The sequence below is a fragment of the Nerophis lumbriciformis genome, linkage group LG23 (assembly GCF_033978685.3).
Source record: "Nerophis lumbriciformis linkage group LG23, RoL_Nlum_v2.1, whole genome shotgun sequence".
Classification (NCBI taxonomy): Eukaryota; Metazoa; Chordata; class Actinopteri; order Syngnathiformes; family Syngnathidae; genus Nerophis; species Nerophis lumbriciformis.
Window position 1 is genome coordinate 10,152,431 of NC_084570.2, and position 11,631 is coordinate 10,164,061.

Below are 11,631 nucleotides of genomic sequence, written 5' to 3' on the forward strand. Positions count from 1 at the left end.
CTATACAAAGTATTTCAATGGTTGGAATCTGCGCTTATGGATGATATACCAGTTACTATGGTAATTGAATTAGTTACTATGGTAATCGAATTAGTTACTATGGTAATCTAACTAGTTACTATGGTAATCTACGTCACAGCAGCTCAGATGAGGCACCAAGCATTGTGGGCGGGAAGTGTTTCGACAGACGCGGAAGGAGATTTTCACAACAAAGTTCTAAAGCTTAGTGATGTATAGAATAAAATAGAATAGAAAGTACTTTATTGATCCCTGGGGGAAATTCAGCAAATATCAGATGTATCAGATGGTAGGTGGGTTTATTTTGTACCCTTCGCGTTCATATTTCACTGTTTGTTGCATTTTTGTTGCGTTTCACTTGATTGTAAAATATGTTGATCGAAAGGGGGTGTGACATTCATATTTTGTCAATATTCAGTGTTTTATCGTTCATAGAAAAATTTAAAATTCCATTACGTTTTTTAAGGCGGTCTGTCCTAACGTTTTTAGCATTCAATCAGACATTATTGTGAGGTTTTATATTAGCGTTCCTAAAAATAGATACACTGGCCCCCAGACACATTTTTTTCTCTAAATGTGGCCCCCGAGTCAAAATAATTGCCTAGGCCTGCTCTAAATCCTGCTGAGAAATGTCCTGTGCAGTGGACATTTGTGTTTTGCATAATAATCTTAAAATATGTAACTTTGACAAAGGATATACAGTACATCAACTTAAGTGTTCTAGGATAGGAGGTGTCTAATTGTGGCAAGCAAAAATTTGAGTTGGCGTAGCACATGTCACCGTTGAACCCCGTAAAATACACCCAAAACATCCGGTCTTAGACGCAAGCAATAACTTATACAGTAGCTAAAGATGGATATAACGTGAGTGTGAAGGACAGTGCTAAGGAAAAAAAAGTGAATGATATTCATTGAATTTAAGAAATATATCATCAAATCATGACTGAGTGTTTAGTCAATTTGGCGAAGCAATTGAAGCGTATCACTGCTAGTCTGCACCAGAGGTGGTTAGAGTAGCCAGAAATTGTACTCAAGTAAGAGTACTGTTACTTTAGAGATTTATTACTCAAGTAAAAGTAAGGAGTAGTCACCCAAATATTTACTTGAGTAAAAGTAAAAAGCATGTTGTGAAAAAACTACTCAAGTACTGAGTACTGTTGGTTTAATGATGACGGCAACAAATAATGCACAAAAACATAAAAATAGCAATGAGCAAATTCAGAGCCAGGAATATCTCTTAAGCAACTAAAACAATAATATATATATATATATATATATATATATATATATATATATATATATATATATATTAAATAATAATACATTAACATAAAAAAATTAAGGCAAATTGAGCCACAATAACTTAACAGCACCATAGGCTCAGTAGGCAGAGATTACAAAGGAAAATAACAAGTTAGCCTTTACGCAAACCATAAACTGATAGGTAGTGGGAACACACTGTGCAACTCTGATTGGTGTGTGTGTGTGTGTGTGTGTGTGTGTGTGTGTGTGTGTGTGTGTGTGTGTGTGTGTGTGTGTGTGTGTGTGTGTGTGTGTGTGTGTGTGTGTGTGTGTGTGTGTGTGTGTGTGTCTTTGTCTGTCTCTATGAGGCTGCAGTGCGTTAATAAATGTCCCCACAATTTGACAGTGATTCATAGCAGGGAAGTTAACATCAGCCTACGGTGACAGCCAAAATATCTACTAACGTTACGTTACTAACTTAACGCGATGTGCTTCCTCAAATTTGACGTTGAGTTCATGTAAGCTTAAGCTTGTTGCCGCTGAAACTTTATGTGCACTTAATCATGTGACCGCCTGGCTCTGTTTGATTGGTGAAACGGAGTCAAACGTCACCAGTGACTGTATTTGATTGGTGAAACGCAGGCATGTGATAGATCCTACTTTGAAGGTCTGTCTGACAAACCAAAACAAACGAAGGGTGCATAAACAGATCGATAAAAATCAGTAGCGAGTAGCGAGCTGAATGTAGATAAATGGAGCGGAGTAAAAGTAGCGTTTCTTCTCTATAAATATACTCAAGTAAAAGTTAAAGTATGTTGCATTAAAACTACTCTTAGAAGTACAATTTTTCCCAAAAGTTACTCAAGTAGATGTAACGGAGTAAATGTAGCGCGTTACTACCCACCTCTGGTCTGCACCATACTGAAGCAGAATGAGTCTAATGCCAGCCAAGGATGTTAAAATAAGGTCTAAACAGCAGGCATTTATCCATGAGAATGTGAAGAAGCTGCTCATTGTGTGTTTGACAGAAAAGCAGCTGGAGGTCCACTCTCGAAAATAAATGCTGTACATTATTATTACATTACTTCATAAAACTACTTGAGTTGTTGGTATACATTCTATTGTTTATTTTTTATACAATATTTCTAATATAAACATTCCTTTTTCTTTTTACAAAGCCTGTTATGTATGTTAATAGTGTGCTGTTTCGGAGGCCATACACGTATTAAATTAATTTCCAAGGAAGACATTGATTTGAGATGCAAGGGTTTTGAGTAGAGATGTCCGATAGTGGCTTTTTTGCCGATATCCGATATTCCGATATTGTCCAACTCTTAATTACCGATGCCGATATCAACCGATACCGATATATACAGTTGTGGAATTAACACATTATTATGCCTAATTTTGTTGCGATGCCCCGCTGGATGCATTACACAATGTAACAAGGTTTTCCAAAATAAGAGAACAACTTCAACTCAAGTTATGGAAAAAAGTGCCAACATGGCACTGCCATATTTATTATTGAAGTCACAAAGTGCATTATTTTTTTTAACATGCCTCAAAACAGCAGCTTGGAATTTGGGACATGCTCTCCCTGAGAGAGCATTAGGAGGTTGAGGTGGGCGGGGTTTAGGTGGAGGGCAGCGGGGGGTATATATTGTAGCGTTCCGGAAGAGTTAGTGCTGCAAGGGGTTCTGGGTATTTGTTCTGTTGTGTTTATGTTGTGTTACGGTGCGGATGTTCTCCCGAAATGTGTTTGTCATTCTTGTTTGGTGTGGGTTCACAGTGTGGCGCATATTTGTAACAGTGTTAAAGTTGTTTATACGGCCACCCTCAGTGTGACCTGTATGGCTGTTGATCAAGTATGCCTTGCATTCACTTGTGAGTGTGTGAAAAGCCGTACATATTATGTGACTGGGCCGGCACGCAAAGGCAGTGCCTTCAAGGTTTATTGGCGCTCTGTACTTCTTCCTACGTCCGTGTACACAGCGGCGTTTTAAAAAGTCATAAATTTGACTTTTTGAAGCCGATACTGATCATTTTGAAACCGATACCTATCATTTCCGATATTACATTTTAAAGCATTTATCGGCCGATAATATCCCGAGTTTTGAGTTAAGAGCGCCGTCACAGAACCAATTAATCTCGCAACTTGGGGTACTGCTGTCGGCCAAAAGCAAATATCCGCTGCAGAGGACGCCGGTCCTCAGAAGAACATAACATCTCCCTTGTTCATTATTCCCTCTCAGGCACGGCGGCTCTCGAGGAGGACGCTCAGATACTGAAAGTGATCGAGGCGTACTGTACGAGTGCAAAGACGCGACAGACTCTCAACTCCAGTGAGTGCACACACGCACACTCAGACGGTTTATATACCGTATTTTTCGGACTATAAGTCGCAGTTTTTTTCATAGTTTGGCCGGGCTCCAGTGCGACTTATATATGTTTTTTTCCCTTCTTTATTATGCATTTTCGGCAGGTGCGACTTATACTCCGAAAATTGCGGTACTGTACGTTGGCAGGAATATGTGCATGCTTGCCGCTAAAACCATTGTGTTTTCTCAGCTTTCAGCTCTAACAAGGCTTTTCTCTCCTCTCTGTCCCCCCTCCATTCCCTGTGCATTATTATTATTATTGCTTTATGCCCACCAACCACCGTCCTCATTATCATTTTCAACTCACTGTTTCATTTTATTCTGCATCCCAACTTGTGCGCTTTGTGTTGCCCCTTGTCACTGCACCCACATCGTTGGCCTGTTTTCCCCCCTGCTGGTTGCTGTATGGCGCAGCCTGGCAAGGGACCGACCTCATGCACAACCATGTGCTCGCTGACTCCGGCCTCCTGGTTACTGGCATCAACCTGCCGTGCTCCGACCAGTCAGAAGACTCGGATTATGAGAGTATCTGGACCGCCACTAGTTACAGGACCGCTTCGTTTTCGCGTAAGATATCGGTGTAGCAAGTCAGAAAAAAAAAAAAAAAAACTCTGGCAACCCAAGTAGAGTTAGACCTTTAGTGTCCGTATTTTTGTTTGTGCTGTACGTGCTTTTAAGTCGCTTTATTGTTTTGTGTGTGTGAATAAGAGACTGAAGCGGTTTTCCCCCTTTTGATAAGGCTCCAGCAGGAGGGATGTCCACATGTTGTTCCCTGAGGAGGAGAAGATCATAGTGGAGGAAACTCGGAGTAACGGACAAACCGTAATGGAAGAGAGGTGAGACCATTGAGGTCATTGTGCATCAGTCTGCATTATGCGTAAGTAAAAATTGAACACAATGCCGCCGCAGGAGCCTGGTGGACACTGTGTACAGTTTGAGAGACGAGGTCCAGGAACTCAAACAGGTGAGTGTGGATTGGTAGCACAGTAGTACCTCAACTTATGAGTGTTTTGAGATAAGAGCAGTCTATCAGCTAATTGTTTTGCTTTAGGTTGCAAGCAACAATTTGAGTTGCCATCTTCTCTGAAAATGCCACCGTGAACCCCGAAAGATCCGACTAAAACATCTGGCTTTACTCGCTGGCAATGGCTTACTCTTATTTGTGCCAACAAATGCTACTTGTAAAAATGGATATTGACTTATCCACTATTGTTAGAATTGAAAAGACGTGTTAGGTACACCTGCACAATCAATACGATCCAATACGAGAATTCTATTTACAACATGATCAATTCTGATTGATACTATTAGTTGAGAGTAGGGTTGTCCTGATACCAATAATTGGGTATCGGTACCAAAATGTATAGCGATACTTTTAGATACTTTTCAATACTTTTCCAATTAAAGTGAACTGCGAAAAATGTCAATATTGGCTTTATTTTAAAGGGGAACATTATCACTAGACCTATGTAAGCGTCAATATATACCTTGATGTTGCAGAAAAAAGACCATATTTTTTTTAACCGATTTCCGAACTCTAAATGGGTGAATTTTGCCGAATTAAACGCCTTTCTATTATTCGCTCTCGGAGCGATGACGTCACATCGGGAAGCAATCCGCCATTTTCTCACTTTCGTCGGTGTGTTGTCGGAGGGTGTAACAACACGAACAGGGACGGATTCAAGTTGCACCAGTGGCCCAAAGATGCGAAAGCGGCAAGAAATTGGACGAAATTTGTTCAAAATACGAGGCTGTGGGGAAAGCCGACGAAATGGTCAGTCGTTTGTTCCGCACACTTTACCGACGAAAGCTATGCTACGACAGAGATGGCAAGAATGTGTGGATATCCTGCGACACTCAAAGCAGATGCTGACATCAACTCCAAAACTGGGTAGATCAGCTTTCAGGAAAAGAGAGCGGATGAGGGTATGTCTACAGAATATGTTAATTGATGAAAACTTTATTCATCACTCGCGGTTTTACGTTAATTATTATACATAAACTGTGTTTACCAATAATTTAGCTTAAAAACATTTATTTTTTTCAATCATTCGTGTACATTCGGGTAGTCTTGTGTAATGCAGTATTTTGTGTCTATTTAGGTATGGTTAACCTGAGTGCTGAAATCGTGGAAAAATATATGTTCTTAGCGCGCCTGAAATGGGCTGTCTGCACTCTCAAAGTGCATGTTGTTGCCAAATGTATTTCATATGCTGTAAACCTAGTTCATAGTTGTTAGTTTCCTTTAATGCCAAACAAACACATACCAATCGTTGGTTAGAAGGCGATCGCCGAATTTGTCCTCGCTTTCTCCCGTGTCGCTGGCTGTCGTGTCGTTTTCGTCGGTTTCGCTTGCATTTGGTTCAAACCGATATGGCTCAATATCTTCAGTTTCTTCTTCAATTTTGTTTTCGCTACCTGCCTCCACACTACAACCATCCGTTTCAAAACATGCGTAATCTGTTGAATCGCTTAAGTCGCTGAAATCCGAGTCTGAATCCGCTATACCTTGCTGTTCTATCCGCCATGTTTGTTTGTATTGGCATCACTGTGTGGCGTCACAGGAAAATGGACAGGTGTATATAACGATGGTTAAAATCAGGCACTTTGAAGCTTTTTTTAGGGGTATTGCGTGATGGGAAAAATTTTTAAAGAAACTTCGAAAAATAAAATAAGCCACTGGGAACTGATTTTTAATGGTTTTAACCCTTCTGAAATTGTGATAATGTTCCCCTTTAACAGAAAATCTTACAATACATTAAACATATGTTTCCTAATGCACTCAAAGAACAATTTTAGAAGGTTAAATATATATATATTAAAAGGCATTAAACACATTGGGCTTTTCTTGTTGCACTCAAAGAACAATTTACAATTTTCAATATTACATATAGTCTGCCATAATCAAGGATTAGGTTAGAATAGAACAGAAAGCTTTACTGACATTGTACTAAATCCTTCATGATTTATGGTTGCCACTCCTGGTCTGCGCTTTAAGAAAAATACAATTATTAGTAAGTGCTAAAAATAAAACTATGGATAAATGTACCCAGATAAGCCATGTAGCAGGTAAAACACACATTTTTTCAAGATAAAACACAAATTGTAGCAATTTGTTACAAAATATAGTCATTTCACTTGCATTAGTTGACTGCTAATTGGGCAGTTTTAAATCCGCTAATATTTGGCATCAATACAAGCAGTTGTGTGTGCGTCTACGTATTGACATGTGCACAGCAGGGGAGCTGGTTAACTTATGAGAGAAGTGTGTGTGTGAGTGTGTTTAAGACAATATCAACGTATTGGCTGAGTGATGTCAGTGAGAGTGAGTGGTTGAGTAAAGAGAGAGAGAGGCAGCGCATGCACTGCACAGTAGAAGGATGAACGGGTCCAGTTGTGTCCTGCAAAACTAATAACAAAGCAACCAGATTGTCACAACTCGGCGGCCTCAAATTCTGACCGGAAAGTACAGCTTAGCAGACCCATTGCTTGGTAGATGAAGGTTGTTACCCCCGACAAAAACATCCTCCCTGAAGAGAACGTCTGCCCTGTGCGTCTTGACTACAGTCTGCACCGGAGCCAAACAGCAGGACAGGTGTAACAACTACATTATTACCTGTCACTCTTTAGAACTCCTCGTGCAGATCAGAATGATTATTATTTAAATGTTTACCTAAGTTTGAAGCAAAAGTGGTAATACCAATCTCCACGTTTGGCGAGGCGTGTTTTAAAGCAACACCGACAGCGCGGCGCTTCCCTGTTTAAAGCGTTACTTTTATTGATAGTTTTGAAGCCCAAATACCTCCATATTGTGCTTTACACACCCTCTTTATTAACCAGTAGAACTGCCGTTTTTTGCCATTCTTCCACTCCAAGATATTATTGCTTGTATGCCCTTTGTGTGGGCGTTTTGACACACTCAACATCATCTCTGTAGTCACCGCCACCCAGCGGCATTCAGATGAAAGAACGGTACCGGTACTTTTGAAAGGTATTATAGTACCGATTTCAAATAATTAGTATCGCGGTACTTTAACAGTACCAGTATATCCTACAACCCTAGTTGAGAGTGGTGCAGACCTGCACCATCGCCCCTGGGGCATTTCTAATATGTTTACCATTTTGCTGAAGATTTTTTTTTTTTTTAAATACATCATTTAATTAATATTTTGTAATATTAGTTTGTACACTTTTCATTTAAAATCACTAAGTGCAGCAGATTCAGCATCCAGCTAATTCCCTATAACAGAAGTTGCCACCTAATACAGCATTAGCTTATATCTATAAATGGACATAAATTTGTTTTACAACTAGAGATGTCCGATAATAACTTTTTTGCCGATATCCGATATTCCGATATTGTCCAACTCTTAATTACCGATTCCAATATCTACCGATATATACAGTCGTGGAATTAACACATTATTATGCCTAATTTTGTTGTGATGCCCCGCTGGATGCATTAAACAATGTAACAAGGTTTTCCAAAAGAATTCAACTCAAGTTATGGAAAAAAGTGCCAACATGGCACTGCCATATTTATTATTGAAGTCACAAAGTGCATTCTTTTTTTTAACATGCCTCAAAACAGCAGCTTGTAATTTGGGACAAGCTCTCCCTGAGAGAGCATGGGGAGGTTGAGGTGGGCGGGGTTGGGGGGGGGCTAGCGGGGGTGTATATTGTAGCGTCCCGGAAGAGTTAGTGCTGCAAGGGGTTCTGGGTATTTGTTCTGTTGTGTTTATGTTGTTGGGCTTCACGGCGGCAGAGGGGTTAGTGCATCTGCCTCACAATACGAAGGTCCTGAGTAGTCTTGGGTTCAATCTCGGGCTCGGGATCTTTCTGTGTGGAGTTTGCATGTTCTCCCCGTGACTGCGTGGGTTCCCTCCGGGTACTCCGGCTTCCTCCCACCTCCAAAGACATGCACCTGGGGATAAGTTGATTGGCAACACTAAATTGGCCCTAGTGTGTGGATGTGAGTGTGAATGTTGTCTGTCTATCTGTGTTGGCCCTGCGATGAGATGGCGACTTGTCCAGGGTGTACCCCGCCTTCCGCCCGATTGTAGCTGAGATAGGCTCCAGCGCCCCCCGCGACCCCAAAGGGAATAAGCGGTAGAAAATGGATGGGATGGATGGATGGTATTTATGTTGTGTTACGGTGCAGATGTTCTCCCGAAAAGTGTTTGCCATTCTTGTGTGGTGTGGGTTCACAGTGTAGCGCATATTTCTAACAGTGTTAAAGTTGTTTATACGGCCACCCTCAGTGTGACCTGTATGGCTGTTGACCAAGTATGCATTGCATTCACTTGTGTGTGTGAAAAACCGTGGATATTATATGACTGGGCCGGCGCGCAAAGACAGTGCCTTTAAGGTTCATTGGCGCTCAGTACTTCTCCCTACGTCCGTGTACACAGTGGCGTTTTAAAAAGTCATAAATTTTACTTTTTGAAACCGATACCGATAATTTTGTCTGTAATGTTGTACATTATTACATTACGTCAAAAAACTACTGTAATTGTTTTATCCTACATTTTATTTGTCACAAACCGGCATGTTGTTGGTGTTCATGATCCCAAAATGGCAGGCAAGATGATTCTTTAATGCGTGTCACAAGCAAAAAGACAGTAGGTCGTGCCGCTGGGAAGCGCACATAAGACAAAAACGTACTTGTCTCAGCAAGGCCTGACATGAACTACGTGGAATCAAAAATGAAACGGTCGATAAGGCACCCTAAACAGTAGCATATAGCTAACAATGGTGCCGCGTTGACTGGATGGCGAAACTGGTATATAAAGGTGCGTGAGTGGCCTAGTGGTTAGAGTGTCCGCCCTGAGATCGGTAGGTTGTGGGTTCAAACCCCGGCCGAGTCATACCAAAGACTATAAAAATGGGACCCATTACCTCCCTGCTTGGCACTCAGTATCAAGGGTTGGAATTGGGGGCTAAATCACCAAAAATGATTCCCGGGCGCGGCCACCGCTGCTGCCCACTGCTCCCCTCACCTCCCAGGGGGTGATCAAGGGTGATGGGTTAAATGCAGAGAATAATTTCGCCACACCTAGTGTGTGTGTGACAATCATTGGTACTTTAACTTTTTAACTTTATAGGCCGCGAGTGCGTGTCCTAATCATCAAACGGAGGCAGGTGTGCACAATCAGCGCCCCTAGCAAAGAGACGGTAAACAAGGGGAGGACAGGAGTGCTGACAACAGAGATAAACACTAAAGACAGGAGAACTACAACAAATCAAATCAAATCAACAAAACTGAAACAAGACATGACAGGTCGTGTCACTATTAAAATGTTTTTATACAATATGTTATGTGTAAACGTTTGTTTTTCTTTTCAAATAGCATGTAAAATGTTAAAATTGTGCTGTTTTGAGGGAGGGCGGCAAACACCAATTAAATTTATTTCAATTAGAGATGTCCGATAATATCGGACTGCCGATATTATCGGCCGATAAATGCTTTAAAATGTAATATCGGAAATTATCGGTATCGGTTTCAAAAAGTAAAATGTATGACTTTTTAAAACGCCGCTGTGTACGCGGACGTAGGGAGAAGTACAGAGCGCCAATAAACCTTACCTACGGCTTTTCACACACACAAGTAAATGCAAAGCATACTTGGTCAACAGCCATACAGGTCACACTGAGGGTGGCCGTATAAACATCTTTAACACTGTTACAAATATGCGCCACACTGTGAACCCACACCAAACAAGAATGACAAACACATTTCGGGAGAACATCTGCACCGTAACACAACATAAACACAACAGAACAAATACCCAGAACCCCTTGCAGCACTAACTCTTCCCGGACGCTACAATATTCAACCCCGCCCCTCCCAACCCCGCCCACCTCACCCTCCTAATGCTCTCTAAGGGAGAGCATGTCCCAAATTCCAAGCTGCTGTTTTGAGGCATGTTAAAAAAAATAATGCACTTTGTGACTTCAATAATAAATATGGCAGTGCCATGTTGGCATTTTTTTCCATAACTTGAGTTGATTTATTTTGGAAAACCTTGTTACATTGTTTAATGCATCCAGCGGGGCATCACAACAAAATTAGGCATAATAATGTGTTAATTCCACGACTGTATATATCGGTATCGGTTGATATCGGAATTGGTAATTAAGAGTTGGACAATATCGGATATCGACAAAAAAGCCATTATCGGACATCTCTAATTTCAATTGTTTTTAATGGGGGATGTTAATTTGAGATACACGTGTTTTGAGTTAAGAGCTCCATCATAAAACCATTAAAGTTGAGGTGCTACTGTAGAAGTCTGGTGCGAGCAGGACGAGGCCAGTCATGTTGCTGTCATCCCGCAGGACAACAAGAGGATGAAGAGGACGTTGGAGGAGGAGCAGCGAGCCAGGAAAGAGCTGGAAAGGATCATCAGGAGAGTTTTGAAGAACATGAACGACCCAACCTGGGATGAGACGAACCTCTGACACTCGCAGAAATCGGGAGTGTTTCACCTTCTCGTCTGACTAATGCCAAATGACGACATAAGAGTGTAGCCAATGAGCTCGTAGGTAAGATGACATCACTTCCTGTTGGCAGAGGAACTACTTGATTGATTTAGTTTAAGTGAGCAAAAGGATGTCATCACAGTGGCTCACTGCTATTTGTGTTCTCAAAGCCAAAGCAATATAATACTGTACATGTTTTATGATGCCAATTATGTAATTTAACAGATACTGTTTTTTTTTTTATTATTGTCTTTTCTATTCCCCAGGCACTGCTTTTCTTACTTTTTGTAATACATACTTTTTTCTATATTGGATCACCCTGAAGATGATTTGTCAACAGACAATGGACACTTAACATAAATAAGCTATAATGCAATATAACTTTTAATGTCTTTCACAGCAGCTCATCTTAATTGTGTGTTCAATGGTGGTGACTCCGCAATCTCACATCCCTATTTATTTCACCAGTGTGTCCGTAAAAAGCGAAATAAAATGATAAATCTTGACTGAA

At 40.9% G+C, this 11,631-nt stretch overlaps 1 protein-coding gene across 2 annotated transcripts in view; it reads left to right on the top strand.

The window, feature by feature from the left end:
* Nucleotides 1-11,631, top strand: part of arhgef7b (Rho guanine nucleotide exchange factor (GEF) 7b) — a 40,146-nt gene extending 28,515 nt beyond the window's left edge. Inside the window, exons 18-22 of one of the 2 annotated variants that reach the window (XM_061985157.1) lie at nucleotides 3,513-3,602; nucleotides 4,053-4,205; nucleotides 4,378-4,474; nucleotides 4,548-4,602; nucleotides 10,977-11,631. In XM_061985157.1, coding sequence (XP_061841141.1) covers nucleotides 3,513-3,602; nucleotides 4,053-4,205; nucleotides 4,378-4,474; nucleotides 4,548-4,602; nucleotides 10,977-11,099 — 518 coding nt within the window. In that variant the 3' untranslated portion in view covers nucleotides 11,100-11,631. The remainder of the gene's footprint in view (nucleotides 1-3,512; nucleotides 3,603-4,052; nucleotides 4,206-4,377; nucleotides 4,475-4,547; nucleotides 4,603-10,976) is intronic. The other variant, XM_061985158.1, reaches the window with a different exon arrangement.